At 40.3% G+C, this 18,223-nt stretch overlaps 1 protein-coding gene across 1 annotated transcript in view; it reads left to right on the plus strand.

The window, feature by feature from the left end:
* The window catches only part of ell (elongation factor RNA polymerase II), a 35,782-nt gene that overhangs the window by 5,693 nt on the left and 11,866 nt on the right, over nucleotides 1–18,223 (plus strand). The window contains exons 2-4 of the mRNA XM_041935128.1: nucleotides 8,202–8,246; nucleotides 15,583–15,704; nucleotides 16,907–17,070. Of these exons, the coding sequence (XP_041791062.1) occupies nucleotides 8,202–8,246; nucleotides 15,583–15,704; nucleotides 16,907–17,070 (331 nt within the window). The remainder of the gene's footprint in view (nucleotides 1–8,201; nucleotides 8,247–15,582; nucleotides 15,705–16,906; nucleotides 17,071–18,223) is intronic.

Here is an 18,223-nt window from a genome sequence, read left to right on the forward strand (position 1 = left end):
ACAATCATGCTTTGTGCCTGTGGCTTGTAACCAATATTCGAGCAGTATGATGCTTGAAGGCAGGTACAAGTGCAATTTTTAACTGGAGGAACAAGTTTATCCACAAACATGCTTTTGTTATGTCAGTCAGTAGATGAGTAACGATAATGAATCACTGCCCAGACTTTAATGTATGAAATATTGCTGCATCAATTCAGAAACCCTCAATGAGGTTGATCCTTGAAGGAATCTCTGCTAAATCACAACAGGCCCCTCTGCATTTGAAAAGACTGATTTATCAAAGGAGATTCTGCTTTTTGTTTTCTAATAATGCAATCTCTCCTTGTGTGCCTCTCTCCCTGAGAGTCAGAGTGTTTATTTTTGTCAGTGTTTTCAGCCCAGTGACAGTCAGTTTTACCTGGCAATCCCACATCCACTGAGACTGTATTTTTAATCTTGAATTTCTACACTACAACATGACATGCGTTACTTCTATAAATCACAGGAAAACTTGATAGACGCATGGCAGACTGCAAAAAAGGCAGACAAAGGCTGGCAGCATTTTCATATTCGGGTAGTGGTACTAAAGTAATGACCCAGAGACACCACTGCCCAGCTTTATCTGAAGCCAGTAACACCAGGAATGAAAACGGTCTTGGGTGATTGGCTTGTATGCAGCTCTTTGCCATTAAAATTGATGAACTAGACGCAGTTTAACATAAGCAGAGAAGCGAGGCATTTTTAATCAACAGTGGTGTATTAAAAAGATTATTTTGAGTTGATTCATTTTCATTTTGTAATACCAGGGAGCGAGACTCCAGAAAAGATGTTTTCACGGTTATTAAAATGTTAAGCAGGTTTTCCAATGTAGATCTTTTGTAGAAGTGGGCAATTTGTTCTGAAAATAATGAAGCAATATTTCAGGGTATTTCTGCAATGGTGATATATTTAACAATACGGGGAAAAATGGAGCACAACTTGCCAAAGATTCACCAGTGCCATGCTGAGCCAATGTAGTTTGTGTGTGTGATTTAGAACTCCCAATAAACGTGGAGATCTCTGGATTTTTGCTCTCCTCGTACTCAACCGGGCGCATCTGCTTGAGGTGGTGAATTTATTTTGTTTTATTCCCCCCTTTTGTTGCTAAAAGACAAACAGACAGGAAAATTATTCTCCAAACCCTGAATGACAGTGAGTTAATGAAACACTGCAGATTAGATCGTGCAGGGATAATGTTTGCGGCCGATCTCATTGGAGATGTGCTCACATCTCCCACCCGACGCAATAACGCCATAACTCCAGCAATCACAGAAGCTGATGAAAGCTGAGCCATTGTTTCCGCCCTTAATAAGTCTATCAAATAGATTAAGTACTTAAATTACCAGAATGGTAAATATACATAAGCAAATAAATCGAACACCTCACTCAGCTGGTGAATAGGTTACTGCACAGGTAGGTCTGTGTTTTCGAACATTCTGCAGGCTTCATTTAAAATAAGGCTTGCAATTTATTCAAGAGATGTTCATTATATAAAATTATTATTATTGGTATTCATAGTTGCATCATGTCTTAAGACTAAACTGTATAATTAGGCCTAACGAGTTCACCATCCATTCTATGGCCATTAACGCTATTTTAATAATTTTTGTATGATCAACCAATCACACCTTTTTAAAAGAATGCATTATACCTAGCAACGGGGTAAACCACACCTTCCGCTAAGGTAAAAATAGCTGTCCTTTTCTTGCTCTCCCCTCTCTCCCCTTTTTCCTAAGCAATGACTCCTTGCCAGAAATTTTAAGGCTAAGTTAGGAGCTCTCTTGGAGTACCCTCATAATGTTTGTGAATATGACCCTTGATCCTTTGTAATGAAACCACTTCCTCGCCACTGTAGTCGCACCCCATCTTGGAACTAACTCCTCCACCGTGGACCAGGTAGCATTGTTACTTTTGCTTTTGTTACTGCGCAACCATATGCCATCATTGCATCAACAGGTTGCAATATTGCAATTATCACAATATGATTGTTTTTTTCTTATATGATGTGGCACACACCTACATCTTTGTTTATTAGTCACTGAATTGATTTATACCAAAACTTTTACTGCGTTGTCACTGGGAAAGGCACCAAACACATAAAATGGCACACATCATATTCCATCAAAACTGAACTGACTGAACTCCATTGTTATTGGCTGCTAAGATTTGTGTTAGATCCAGTTAGTCAATCAGTTAGTCATTAATCAAACAGGATGCAGCATGCTACAATGTACCAGGGAGTTTTAAGTGAAATGTAAAGGTTGCAAAATTATAAAAGGTTCACAAATTTTAGATTTGTTCGGTTTAATTGGTGAAGTTGATGGTTTCCCTCCTTTGCTTTGGGCTTTTTATGTACACTCTTTTCAAGTCGGCTATGAATGCCTGCTGAGACATCACTTTCACATGACTTTTGTCAAGGCCCTGGATTCCTAGAAGATGACAACTGATGACCTTTTAGTAAGATCTGAAAATACTTTTATTTACGAGATTGGAGAACGACCGATGCTCACTTCAGTTTTCTGCTTAATGTGTCTTTTGTGATGAGGCTGGCATGCATTTGATACTGCGATGTTCAACAGTGATCCATCCAAGTGAAAGTATAATGCTATTTTCACACTGAATGTAGCTCATTTTGATCACTCATTTTACCATCACACCGTAGAGCTGTTGTCGATCTGTATTCATGATTATGTTTGACACCACTCTTCAAACCTAAAATGGTGAGTTTTGCTCATTGGTCTCAGTGCAACAGCAATAGTTTAGTGTAGCAGTTTTGCATTAAATTACATTTCTACTGGCATTTTATTGTGGATGGAAAAGTATTTGAAAATACAACCCAAATTCCAAAAAAAGGTGGAACGCTGTGTAAAACATAAATAAAACATAATCTGATATCTTGCTCATAATTTTTGACATATACTCATTGAAAACAACATGAAAATAATACAAAAACAGAATATGTAATGCTTTATTTTTGTAGATATATGCTTATTCTGAATTTGATGCAACAACACATTTCAGTCGGGGTTATAGACCATCACACCATACAGCTGTTGTCAATCTGTATTCGTGTTTGTCATTCAGCATATTGTTATGGATGATAACTTTTTTCAAAATAAATCCGCCTGAAATCATTTTCAAATGTAAAGCTCTTTTAAGATTTACCCACCCTCATAGTGTGGCTTAAATAAGGATGCAAGGCAAACACAATGGCATTTTTGAAGCCAATTTTTTTTAAATACTGTGTCTGTGTAGAGTGAGTGTGTCATATTCCACATGGACTGACCCTACCCCACAACAAAGAAATGGTGCACACAAGAAATATGCATTGTCATTTCAAGCACTAGATCAAAGGTAGCTCAGCACTCATGAGGTGAACACTAAAAGCTTCAAAGGCTTTCTCGCAGTGAAGAGCCAGTTACAGTAAATACACCATCGAGTAGGTCTAATTAAGCCTGTGTGCTAGTGTGTTACTTCACTCATCTGACACTCTTCTGTCAGATGTTTTAAAGCAGTGGACTAGTTCACCACGTTTTTACTCACTGGACATACTCCACAGTTTTATATTGAGTATTCAGAGTAGGGACACCCAGTACTGTTTCACCCTTGCAGAGTACGGCGTGTGACACAAAATGCTCTTTCCACCTCTGAAATCCTAGACCGTTGGAACATCTCATCAGTGTGACAGTGATGCAACTAAACACCTGACAATTTGGGTGACACAGCCATGCCCGTAGGGATTTAGGCATGGCTATTCCTGTGTGCATCTACTACAAAACAAAGAAATCATTTGGTATTGTAACCAGAGAGAAGAGAGTTACACTCTTATGTTAGAATATAATTTCCGTCTATCTGGTCTACAATGAGTAAGTCTATATGAAGAGGTTGGTAGTTTTCCATGAGTTAGGCCCAGTTGCTTATATAAACACACACATGCATTGTGTACTTTGCATTTTAAAAATGTGAATTCAATATATTGTTAATAGGTCAGTTGAGAGTCTTGGGCTTGTTTTCAGTAAGGTTTCAAGGAGATTGTGGCCTAGCTGGCAAATCTTATACTCAATTAAACTGTTTCACGCCCTTGATAAACCTAAGCAAGTTTTTTATAGTGAAATACCAGCGTCTGTTGGCCAAGGTTTACTGTTTACAAGCTCAAGTCAAGTTTTACATGCTAATTCTCAATTCTCTTAAGAATACACTGGAAAACATTTGGTGAAACAATCACAGCATGTCAAGGACTTCTTGTGGAAAAAAAAGAAAAGGAATTCCTTGAAACTGGGCAAACTTCATCTGCTGAGTAAGATCGTATAATGCGATCACAGGGTCTAGAACAGCTAATAAATGGACCTCGTGGTGAGAATGATTTGCCAACTACATTGTCACTGACTGCATTATTAGTGACAATGTAAGCGATTATCTGTGTGGCTGATGTGGGGCCATGAAGAATATGTCCTCATTAAAAGGAGCTTTTCATATGAAATTGTTACTAATAATAAGATTGTTACAAATATTGTTTTGCTTAAATTTCTAGCATCATTTGCTCCTTTAATACTGCGAGGAAACGTACAGTCTAAAGGCAAACATTTGCATTGTAGAAGGAAACAGACTTGAACAACATTGTCATCGGTGCAGATTTATCACTGCTTGATTGGCTGCAAGTCCATGCTATGTCCAGCTGATCCCCACACTGTTGCTGGTTGGCAGCGTGTGGGAACATCACCGGCCTTGTCATCGATCCACGGTCAGGACCCATACTCTGTCCCTAAGGTTAGCTCTGTGGAACATTCTGGGCTCAGGTCCCAGAGAATAGTGACATGTCAGCAGCCCATTCAAATGAACAGGCTGAGGGTAGCACTATGTTAGCAGTCCTGGGATGGGGGAGGGGGTGGGGGGGGCATAGGGTGGGAGTGCTAAAACTGGTGCTGTGTTAAACATTGCAGGGGTTGACCAGGGAGTGTGGCTCCATGAAAGGTCTGGTGTTCCTGGATAGGCCCTGAGTGTTCAGAGCTCAGGACAGAGTGACACAATACCACACTGCTGGCAGGATGAATGAGACAGTGCCTTCTTTAATCTGATTCTAATTTTATTTGTTTAGGCCAAAAAGGTTTCGGAAAAATGAATTGCCATCCCAGAATTCACTGTGCCTTCACTTTCTGATACAATGCACAACTTGTCAGTCAGTAATGTCTCAGAACAGGCTGTGTGAGTCTATACTTGGACAAAATCATGCTTTTAGCTAAATGCTACTGCTAGCTTGCAACCTGCTGACGATGACAATGCAAACATGCATGCATATACTCAGGAACAGTCGTAGTAGTAATAGTAGTAGTAAGTAGTAGTGGTAGTAGTGGTGACTGAATTGAAACTTTTCACCTCTTGCAGGATTAGCAGTGAAGGAGAGTGGATGGCGAGTAAGTGATTGTGGTTGAAGGGAGGGATGTTTAAAAAGGTATAAAACATGTTTTTACATTAGATTGTGTTAATAATTTGTAGTCCAGCACTTCAATCAAAGCTGTTAGGCCATAAATGTAAATAAATCTTGCAACAGACTTCGTGATGGTTGTAGCCTTTGAGGTTTTGTCAGGTTAGCAACGCTAATGCCAGAAGGGTTTGCAAAACTAGCTGCAACCCCCAAAGCTCAGGCAGTAAGGTTTGGACAGGATTTCCACAGACTTTCCACATGTCTGACATGAACAAAACCTTTCCTCAAATGCAGTTTATCGCCAACCAGCCGTTCTTAAAAGGTGTGGTACATCTGTCACTGAATCAAGAAGCTGGCTGTTTTAATCTCGTGGAGTCAAACTTGGGTTTAAATGAAACCAAACACTGATTTGGACTTTGAGTGAAAAAAAATGAAAGTTAGCGTGTTAATGAAGCTGCATCGGCGACAGAAGCTCACTAGCTTTTGTATGCATTTTCCATATCTCTGGCTCAGAATCAGGCTGGAATACAAAGCATGTTGTGTATTTAATAGGCTTGCCCTCCCTTGAACTTTTAGCTCACTCACTTGATCACATTTGATCCACTAAAGCAGCACTAAGGAAGAAAACTCAAAGTTACTTCCTCCTTTTGATGTTCGTAAATGTTTAGTTCCTACAGTCAGTGAAATGCCAGAAGTATTCCTCTCACAGTTCACAATTTGTCTCCTTGTTGGTAGTGTGTCCATAATAAATGTTTTTGAAAACAAGTTATATTCATGAGTTTGACCGTCTTGAAAATACGGTTTAGGTTGACAGATTGTTTTGGCTCGGTGCTTTCTGTGTGTTTGCTCAGTGTTGCTGCTTTGTCTGATGTGCTGTTCTCACCAGAGGATCAGCCCAAAAGATAATGTAAAACACGGCAGTAATGGTTGTCCAGTTGCTGCAGTCTGACAGAATTGGTTTGTTAACAATGTCTTTGGTTCTGGTTACTCGTTTGGCAACAACTTTAACTTTGTTTTCAAAAAATCCCCCTGTATCGCTCGCCTATAGAATCTTTGGGGAATGAAAGTGCGTCCGTCTCTTTGATTTACTCCATCTGAAATAATGAAACTGGCACTAAATTTGGAGTTATAAGAAATCAAATGATAAGCTGACAGCATGAAGAAAACCCCCAGGACTGTGGATCTGATACTGAAACAGCTGAATACAATCGAAAGCGAAATAGAAATCCCTTTCAGCCCTTCCTCTTTTCCTGTATCACCAAAACTGACATAGCTTGCAGGAGGTCTTTACTCTGCCTATTGTAATTTATTATATTGAGTAGGCCATCTTACCATGCAAATTCACTAGCCACAGTGATAAAAAGTGTTCATCCTGCTTAAGTTTTTCATGTTGAGTACAGTGTCATATCAAACTGGATTTAGCATTTTTGGACATTAAACAACAACAGTAACTCTTCCATGTCAAAATGAAAACAAATGTCCACAGATTTTGTTGTGTTAGATGAAAATCCAATTTATGATTATTTTCATTATTAGTTAATCTGCCGATTATGTCTTGATAATCCCTCAGTACGTAAAATGTCAAATGTCTTATTTTATTATTGAATGTCTCCTTTAGTCCAATCAACAGTCCATAAACCCAAAGATATTAATCACATAAGACAAAAAAACTCCAAGTCCTCACAACAGAGATGCTGAAACTGGGGAATTTTGGCATGTTTGCTTGAAAAATTATTCAGACCAGTTCAGATGATTTTTTTTATTTTTCACTAATTGCTTGTTTCAGATCTAATGTAAGGCATGTCAAACCATGAACATGTTTAGCCACAGATATTTTGTCATAATGACTGCATTGCTCCCTCACATGATGACCAGACTTATCTGAGCCTTATTTGGGGGCTTCTGTGTCTGAAAGTATTTGAAAAATGTCAGTGGTGAGCTCCAGCTATTGGGTGACCGGCTGACTGGACAATAACACACACAATCAATCCCTGTTTTTGTGAGATGATAGCAGACACGCTAACTGTTTTGGCTTGAAGAGGAAATTATTTGAAGGTGGTGGCCACACATTCCAGTCCTTACTTTTTCAGACAGTCCATTTAATGGACAGAGATGTAATCTGTATTAATTTTATGAGCATTTCTCATAGATGTAAGAAATTTGTAACCATATTATATGCTGGAATTTGACTTAAAAACTGAACCAAAACCTGCCTTGGATTTTGATAAATGATGAAAGCAAATAGTTCTTGATAGTAGGCTCAGCCTGCAGAAATGCGCAGTACTAAAATGAGGGAGTATTCGTCTTCATGATGTGAATTTATCTCATGCAAATTATAATGTGGTATCTTTTGAATAGAAAATTGTATTAAAATTATGGTTTCTCTGTGGCTAAGATTTCCCTGAAACAAAGGTTTTATGTAAATGTGTCTCAGTCAGCCTATGTTTTATGGTTTTTAGGAACTTGGGTAGTCAAAGTAACCTGTCTTCTTCCTCATAACTGAAAACAAAGGAAGAAATGAACTTGATGAACTCATAAATTATGGTGCATTTGATCCATAACCATTTATGAATTGATATTGCAGTACTTGGTGAATGCCTTGAAAGTTATTGTAATGCTTCCAGCAATTACTTCCATTGTCTTTTTTTTTTTGTACTTAAACACATACATAAGTAGTTCATGTAAGATTTTAACTGACTGAAATCTGTTATTGTCTTTACCTCGATAGTTATTTAACAATGCTGTTATTTGTCTTTTCTAGGTCCTGTCATCACAGCCATTGATTAGGTTTAATGGAAACCAAGGGGTAAGAACATATTTCTCTCTCTTTCTCTTCCTCTTCCTCGCTGCCGCCTCCACTCCAGAGCAAACACAGGTTTATGTAAATAAAAATTGTGAAAATAATAGATTTTTTTTCCCAGCCTCTCTAGCAACTGGCAACAACATTTCGTTTATTTTGCTTTGGCTCCTAAATGTGCCAAACATCGACTGGGCCCCTCACCATGTCTGGCATGGCAGGACAACTGCTTCCAACCTGCTGCCTGGTTCTTAATAACCTCTCACTTGTTCTGTCAGTATATGTTGCATACATATATATATACATGCACGGTGATGTCAGATGCAGTATAGAAAGATAAACGAATAAAAACCTTTTGGTCTTTTCTGTCCATAGTAGGAGTATTGGCTGATAATGAAATTTGATATTTAAGTCCCTTTGAGACATCTCTCAGAGATGTGATTGAAGGAGCAATGCTTTTTACATTTTCTCAGGGAGATTGTATCATACCATGTTGGTGACCTACTGTAACCTGACAGACCAAATGGTTTGTTACACAGAAGCATCTGGGATGTTTGTGGAAACTGTTTGGAACAGAGGATGAACCATGTCTATCACTGTCTATCATGATAACTTCAACCAATCAGATCTGCTTACTATATAGTACAAAGTCAACCAATTTTGGTATCAGCAATATTAACAGAACTGGTGGTAGTACAAGGCAGTGTTTCCTCTAGGTTGACCGCTTGTCAGCTGCTAATATTCACCTCCGCAGCAAAGCTAAAGTTACCTCTGCCAGCCTTGCCTCTTTTCTGCAATAGGGGCAAGTCAATAAATGCACCAGGTAGGCTATGTGGAGAAACAAAAGAAAGCTATGAAATGGATGGTGGATTGTTTTTGTTCCCTAGAATGCAAGAAACTTCTCTTTCTGTAAATGGTACCTGCTTGTTTATGATAATGACAAAACTCGCACTCGGGTGCCAGTACTGTCCACATGAAGACAATAAACATCCTCGTGCTTACAAGCATTCTCTGCACAAGCAGCTGCTTCCTGCATGGGCAAAAAGCAGGGTGTGCGTGTGTGAGCCTGCCCAGTCTGACATGCATAGGCAGTCTATATGCATTTCTGTACTGGCACGTTGCCGTTCTTAGTGGCATCCAAAGGGCTGGTCCTTTTTGTGATTTGCCTCATATACAAAGATTTTACTGGCTTTCTGTCTCTGTCCAAAACATTGTCATAATAGGCTGTTTGTGGGCATTACTGTAGACAAGGTTTCAGCGCATTTTGACCATCTCAATGATGATGCTGATGATGTCTTAACATCCATCCTAGTCCTCTGCTCACTTCCAAATTCACCTCCAGTCCTACTGTACCCCATGCCTCATGTGTGGAGTGTGACACTAGCTTATCTTAGATCATCACATGTGATCTAAAATGCTACAGTACTGGTTGGAACCACATTGAGAAATTGATGTTGAATGTGGGTCCTTTGGGTATAAGGGTGATTAATTATTAATTAACTGGTGCCTGCTGCACTGGTCTTACATAAGGTGTCATCATCTGAACTTCTCAAAATTTCTCCATTCGCTGAGGAGGATCATTATGTTGTTTACCCTAAAGTGCTTCCTCCTGAAACTTTAGCGTTGCCACATCCCCAGATCTCAGCGGTGGCGGCGGGGATTGTTGTCATTCGGCAATAACATAATGGTTAAAACAATGAAAAAGAAGTTGCACAATAACAGATTTCTTGTAAGAATGGCTGAAAATTGATGAAATTAACAATTTACGGCGCAGCAAGAAAGCAGAGCTGTGCCCACTAGAGTGACTCCCCATCATGCCACTTCTAAAATTCAACATTGAATGCGATGTGCAAATCCCCACTCATGGTAGGGGGTAAAAGTTGGGAATGCAGGAGGAAATAGAGCAGTAGCTTGTTTACTTTGTGACCTACAGGTACAGTAGCGATTTGCCTTTTGTCTAAGTCACAGAGATAACAAGAAGAACCTGCTTACAAACTGCTGCACTATCACATTATAGTACTACACCTGCCAAAACCTCATTCCGCCGATACTGCAGTGTAACACACACACACACACACACACACACACAAGCTCTCAATACACCTTCCAAATTCTCAAATAGACCTCAGGCAGCAGCAGCCTGTTTGATGTGTCTGTTGTCTTGAAGAATTTGGCTGTAAAGATATTGGATATGGTTGTTGCTGTAGCTGATCTCTGTATTTGTTGTTCGTGATTTTCATTTACAAAATAAGATCAGTATTTAACTGTCACTTTGAATCAAGCCTTTATCAGGCTTTAACACAATGCCATGACTGGTTTTCATTCTCCGCACATATCTCCAACGACCTCCTCTAGGAGTCTTCATGCAGTTGATGCTGCCATCCTGCTGTCAATGTTTTTCTGTAAAAATGGGAACGGTGCAGTGCAGAACACTGCAATCTGCATAGAGCCAGACTCCCTTTTTCATCCTCTTTCACTTGATGCTTTGTCATCAAGCAAAATCCATTTTTCTAAATGTCTGTTTTATCTGTACCAACGGGTCAAGTTTGTCTACATAGGCAGATGTGACTCTTTCCCATTGTGTACTAAGACTGTTGCAGAAAGAGTTTTCATTAACTCACTTTAAATCTTTTTTTTTATTTTTTTTTAGCAGGCATTGAAATGTGTAGAGAGCTTGCGAGCACATGCATTTGTGTCATGTGAAGTCATGTTTGTCAGTAGCACAAATCAGATGGTTTGCCCGATGTTAGTTGTCTGATGTGTTTAGGCTGTTGAAATGCTGAAGCAATGCATGTATTTTACTGGTGCAGCAGGCTCACTGTGGAGGAAAATCTGTTACTGTTGAGATCAGAATGCTAGTCAGAAGTGTGAAAGTGGCTAAATTACAGAACAGATGGCCTGGCTGTCACGATGAGATCCCATTTTCATTCACTCATGTTCATTCATCTTGAACAGCTCTCCCTGGGCTCTGACTAAGTGCGCATACACGACAAGTTTTTTTGCACCTTTTTAGAGAGGAAAGGATTTCAAGACTAAAAATGGATGAAAGATGCAAAGAAAACACAGAGGTGGGCTGTATGAAACTTATATAATACAGAAAATCCACGACATGGTCGATGATGCCACTTTAAGCTTCTGTCATGTGCAGTTTGTGTATTTTTGAGTGTGGCAGATACAGTATGTGCTTCTTTCCTTTATCTTCACTGAATAGGTGGCCTGTGGCAATGAGTGTGTGCTGATGTTCTATGCTTGTTGTTCTGTCTTATGCGCCACCCTCCCTGTCTGTCTCTTTGAATTGCTTTTGTTTCGGACTCACTCTCTCTGATTCTGACAAACCATAGCGACAGTTGGCCGTTGGGCCATCGTTGAGTGAATGTGGCTAAATATTGGTTATAGATTTCATGGTGCATCCTGCACAATTGACACTAGACAGCCCTTATCCATAGATACTTTGGCCATTTAGTGTGTTTAATTGGCAGCAAAGGCAGTCAGAGAGAGAGAGCTCTCTGAATGGATTTTCAGCAGGGAAAATCAGCAGTGTCAACCATTTACTTTGGTTTTTGTCTTACTTTGTGCCAATACTTCAATTCAGTGCTGCAATTTTTTTTCAAACTTAATTAATAGTCTTAACATATGATGATATTTACAGTGGTGAAAAATAGTAGGCAGGCTTGTTCTGTTTCTTTTGTTTTCCACACTGATTTTTCAATTAAGAATATAGACTGCTGACTAGTCATATCATGCAGGAGCAGACAGTGCATATACATTGTGGGTCAGTATGCTGTGGGTTGTAGTCTTTGCAGTGTGTTTTGCTTTAAACAGTAAAAATGTGACATGAGGTGACATGAAGCAAAGCACTTCTCACCATCTTTGATGTCGTCTTTGCGTGTCAAGCCTCTATCTCTGTCTGATTTTGTTTTCTGTCTCTTTGCTCCCTCTCTCTCTCTCTGTCTCTCCTGGCCTTGGAGAGAGGACGAGACAAAGTGCGTGGGGGTCGGTCCTCTCCAATGACCACCTCTTGAAAAGACGCATTGTTTTCTCGATGCCATGCAGAATGAGGAGATGAGGCTAGCTGCAGTCAGAACAAGGAGTGGGTGGTTTAGACAACCTGTTTAAAATCCACTTCCACCCTTAGAAAACGTTGTGTAAAGAGGATTATTACTTGTAGAGATGGTATGTTTCATTGTCAGCCCCTGCCCTTCATCCAGTGTTTTAAGTAATCTCTCGAGGCTCTTTAATGTGTGCTCTTCTACTATTTTCCATTGTTTTGTCTAGGTTTTGTGGCAGCAGCAGGCTAAAGCTCTCGAAGCTTTGATATAGACTTCAACAGATGCCGTTGCATGCAAGACTTTTAATTTTCAAGTTAAACTGATATTAACATAGGGGTTTTTAGTTTAGAAATCAGTTTACAACAGAATGTTAGCTTGAAGTTAAAGGTATCCACAGCTAGGTTGTGCCTGTTGTTATTGAGGATGAAGCAGTTTAGCAATGAGCTAGTGCTTGGTGTTGTATTCTGGTCAGACTGGATCAAGTTACTTTGGTTTTCAAGTCATTAGTGTGGTGGAAAGTTGACAAATTGTTGACTACATCTCATTGTGTTGATTCTATAATCCACATTATTTCTCATTTATTTTATTAAACACCTTGACGTGCACCATCTTGTTTTCAAGGGGGTCCTCAGACACAAAAACATGGACATGAAACATAAAATGTCAAGCATAATAAACAAAAAAGCGTCACATCAGAAACGTATTTTAGATACTCGCATAACTTTGCTATTAAAAAGCTTGTCAGCACACCCGGTCTCAATGTGCACAAAGAGACTGTTGTGAAGTCGAGATGCACAGTAAAGACAAACTTGAGAAAAGCCCCGCTCACAAGCGACAAACAAGGGAGTGTCGGCTTTCATCTTAATGATGGCAATTTTTTTTCCAGAAACTGTACTCTTTCATGGATGAGCGAAATGTACATTGTGGTTTCAACACTCACAAGTTAGTTAAAACGGAGCCTCTTTCATCCTCAACAATGTGAGTCAGTGAGTCCCTCCCCGGTGCCTTGCCTTTCAGTCAGTTCCTCTTCCTCTTAATCATCTCTGGATTCACGCACTCAGCCTATCTCCTCTGTTTCTGCAAGAGGATGAATGTCAGTAATATGACTTCACCAGCTATAGATTGAGATGTTTTCCATCACATGGCAGAGTACAGCTTGTATCACTGTCCAGCCTCTTCCCACATGCATACATTTTCCTGGATTGAAACCACCACATCATGGTTTACCTCCTGTAACATACCTTTGGGAATGGGCATAGCCCCGAACACCCTCATACAGCAAACACTAACTTGCAGGAGTTTTAGTGATCCTGGAGAAAGCCATTAAAAAGAAATCAGCAAGTTATGTGTCTTACAGGAGTTTCTTTTTCTTGCTTTCTGTCCACATGTTTCTGTCTACAGACCCATTTTCCTGTTGCTAGCAGTGGCAGCACTGGGTGGTTGATGTCCGTAGCTTAGACATAGCTTTAAACTTAATGTAGGACTTAGTGAAGAATGCTGTTTAGATCTAGTAGTGCCTGTTGGGCAAGAGGCAGGGATGGACCAGCGGTGCAAATAAAGAGCAAGAGCATTCAGAGCTTACGATGTTAGCATATCTTGTTACCTGCAGGCAGGTCAGCGCATAACAAGGGTTTCAGACTGTCCTTTGTGATGGGATTTAAGTTGGGTTTTTTTGTTTGTTTGTTTGTTTTCTACCTCTGCTGCCAAAAGTGTCTCCACTTCCACCTCCTGCCATGATGAATGTGTACTTACTAGCATACTGTAGTGTCCAGTCCAAAACCTTGTAGTGTAGGAGGACCCCATCCTGTGTTAACTGTTGGCAATGGTGATATTGATGATAGTAAAAAGCAAAACTGTATTAATGATATGATGTATTTTAAAATTCCATCAGTTATTGGTTTATCTTAATGAGGTAGTCTGCTGCAGAAGCAGTGTGTGTATATGGGAGTGGAGCATTATTGATAACTGAGAGCACAGGAGGGCAGATAAAGGACATTGTATTTATTTATAGTTGGCCACCTGCAGCCTTCACACGTGTCGAGACCTTTGGTAAACAGAGCTGAGCAGCCCACAGTCAGACCGCACGTCGGCCCCAGCATTGAGTCACAGGCTGAGTCTCTTATCTAGGCTGGGCCACTGGCAATGAACTGCTCGCTGCTCAAGAGGACCTGCGCTGGGGTACTAATCTAATTGGTAACTTCAGCTATGTTTTGTTACCCTGTCTCAGTGTGATGCACAAGCTTTGGCTGTGACACCACTTGAATTCATGCTCAGGAAAACAGAGCTGAGTATGGGGTCAGCCTGCCAGGCCCTCCTGGAAACGCACACCTCCACCTGCTCCTATCTTTAGTCTGAAACTAAACTGGAGTTTTCACTCTTGAATACACATTCTAATGATAGCGTGTTAGAACTATTTTGAGGTGCAGCAAGGCAGACTCGAGTGGCAGGGCAAGGTTTCAGTGTCACCGTGTGCTTTCTCTGCTCTCTCTCTCTCGCATTTCTCTCTAAGAAGATTAGTGACTACTGCATTAAAAATGTTCCAAATGTACCACTTTCGCCCTTTGCCTAACTGCAATAGTGCAAGATGTATTTTAAAGCAAAAATGCAGCATCTGCATCCCAGTTGTCACTTGTTAAATTATTGCATCCATTTAAACAAAGTGTCCAGCAGCTTGCTGATGATTTGAGGTTTTCAGAAGTTGGGAGCACTAGTTCACAGTGGTTAACCCGACTTCCTCTGTAGTCTTCTAAAAGTAACACTTACTGTGTGGGAGGAAGATACTTCTGGGGATGGAATAAGATGTGCATGACTGCATTGAAGGCCAGAGACTGCAGGAATACCTATCATAGTTCTTCTGTTATAGTAATTTTCCTGCATTTCCTCCAATCAAACGTTTTGAACACAATTAGGAACACTGTAGACTATCCTAGTAGACATAAGCTGGAAGAAGAAGCAATAACCCTTGGGCTCATTCAAAGCTTTGCCTAGTCTGTACCAGGTATACAGTACTAGCATTGAAAAATGAGCATTTAAGTCTTCAAATAGGGTGTGGAGTGCAGGTAATCATCCTTTTTTTAATAAAATACAGGTCAAGAAAGGGGTGAAAACAGACATTCATCCATTCATTCAACCTTAAGTTTAACTCGGAAATACGGAGTTAGGGACCCCATTTACAGTACAGCCGATTTGAAACTATTACTTACTTATTAACTAATTAAGCTTTTGTTCTGACACCATTTAATGGACATCTCATGTTGATTTTGTACATTCATGTTTTTCTTCTTTGTCTTTAACAGAAAATTTCAATACCACGGTCAGAAAATTCCAGTGAACTGCAAACGTTTACTTTCTACCTGTCAAATGTGGGCAGAGATAACCCCCAGGGCAGCTTCGACTGCATCCAGCAGTACATCACCAGGTGAAAGCAAACACTGGCTCTCTCTCACTTTCTTCTCCCTCTCATCAAATGTGCTAATTCTTCTTTGTCAGGAACACAAATTCGCTAATGTTAAATTGACATTAATTGTGGGTGCGCATTTGAATCGTGACCTTTGAGCTGTCTTTGAGCTCTGTGTAGATAATCGTCTTTGTGCAGAGCTGCCTAATAAGTGTTTCGAGGCAGACAAGCTGTTTAACATGGTTAGAACATGAGGTGAATCAGTGAGATGATTTGGCTCCAAGTAGCAGCTATGAAACGGAAACCCTGAGGTTTGAAACAAAATACATTTTGGAACAAGAATGAAGTTGTTCAAAATAGTCTATGCATTTTAGTTTATGATATAGGCTATGTTATGTTTTCAGTGTAAATTAAAAACATTCAAATACATGTTAACTTTGATATTTGTAGCACTTGCTTCTGCTGAGTGTTGTCTGTTTCTGTAGTAGCAGTTGCAATGACGCAAGACCTGGTTATGATGTGGGTCCATCGCTTTCTGTGCATCAAGCCTATTACACTCATAGTGCAGGCTTTCTCCAGCCTATTATATGCAAAAAGTGTTGACTGAAATAAATAGGAGCAGATGTCTATGCTGAAGGGGAAGGAAGTAGAGAAACAGAATGGGGAACAACAAGAACCTTCTGCTTCTGACTGTCAAGTTTCTGACCCCATTATACTGAAAATATTTTTAACAAGTGGGTCAGGTGGAGTTCATCCACATCTCTGACTGGATCCTAATCAACCTCGAGTTCCAATCTAAAACCTAAATGACAGAGCTCAGCTTCCACCGACTGTGCCAGCACCATCTCATTTTCTGCCAAATCCTCATCAAAGTGGAGGGGAATCAAAGAGAGCCGGAAAGTCAGGAAAGAATGGGATTTGATGCTGCAGTGAGTCGTACTGTGGGAACCCACAGTTGGATGGAAATTGAAAAAATAATAGTTGTGCCCTCGGGGTGTTTAATGGATCTCATCTGGGAGGGAATGCACAGTGAAGGGATGGGTTATTGCAAATAGTGAGAGATTTAAGGTTAATGCTAAGAATATACTTGTAGTGGTGGATTTACATTGAATATTTTAAGGTAGCATTCTCTAAAATATAACATGATATTAGTTTGTTTCCTGCCTCTGTCTCTCTCTCTATCCCGGTCTTCCTCTCTCACCATCTCCTCTTTGTTTTGGCAGTGAAGGGAGCATTCAGCTGGATTGTTTGGGTGGGATCCAGGACAAGATTACGGTATGTGCCACAGACGACTCCTACCAGAAGGCCAGGGAAAGCATGGCCCAGGTTGAGGAGGAGACTCGCAGTAGGAGTGCCATCGTCATCAAGCCCGGGGGGAGATACGTAGGTGAGCAGTCATGGTACAGATGCATGAAGACCACCCAACACGCACCGGTCAGTCGGACATTTTCTCAGTCACAGACATGCAAAAACCCATGTTGAATAACTCAGCTTTTGGTCGATGGGAAATAGATATTTCAATTTTAGCACCATAAAGGTGTTGGGAGTTAACAGGCATGAAGAGACTGGAAGAATTTCTGTACCCTCCAAACTTCCAAATGGCCCATGTGTTTGTGTAGCCTTTCTCTGCTGGTGAATGGGTTCACATTGCACCAGACAGGTTGTTTGGGTCTGGGGCAGCATGGCAGAGGGCCAGAACACTGCCAACATGCCCCATCTGTAACCAGGCCTTTATTGAATTTGATGGCGGTTGCTTCCTCAGTGGCCAAACATATAATGTGCCACATGCACACTGATCCTCTTTTCTCCCTAACCTCATGAATGTAATCTTACCACACCGATGCAGAAATGTCCCCAGGCATAACATATGAACTGTCTGACTTGTTTTGGTCTCAGATCTTAGCTACAAAACACATCATGCTACAGCTGCCGTGGAAAACCGCAGCAGGCACTGTCTCATAGCCTGAAAAGAAATAAATCCAGCCTATTCACTGTTCAGCAGTGAGTCAAAAAACGTCTAGTCCATGTGTGCTGTGGAGCTAAAGAGTGTTTCGGTCTCAGTGGGAGACAACACAAGATTCAGCTGAATGTGAATCACCTATAAAAGGTCTCGGTGGGAGAGGGTGATAATAGCTGATGTTTGTAATGGAGGGTGAGCTCAGGTGGCTGCGGCAGAAGTAAAGATCAGTGCATGATACATCTTTTGCGTTCATCTGCAAATTCTCAGCCACAGAAATAAATAAATAAATACATTTCTTGGTGAGATTATAGTAAGCAAGCACTGGCTGCCAGCTAAAAAGTCACCTGGGTTCTTTTCTACTAACACTTTTGTTTCAGTGGTAGACTAAAACACTGAATTCCTCCTGTGATTGTAGATTCTCAGCACTACTTAGAAATGGACTGCGAAGTAAACTGTACAAACTAGTTTTTTCTCTCCGTCATGCAACATTACAAAAAGCAGTCGGTGAGATTAATGACATTGTAGATGTCAAATAGAAAATTAGATTTACTGTGAGGGCGTTGACTATTTGTTATGCAAC

Source organism: Chelmon rostratus, chromosome 4, assembly GCF_017976325.1.
Source record: "Chelmon rostratus isolate fCheRos1 chromosome 4, fCheRos1.pri, whole genome shotgun sequence".
NCBI classification, from domain to species: Eukaryota; Metazoa; Chordata; class Actinopteri; order Chaetodontiformes; family Chaetodontidae; genus Chelmon; species Chelmon rostratus.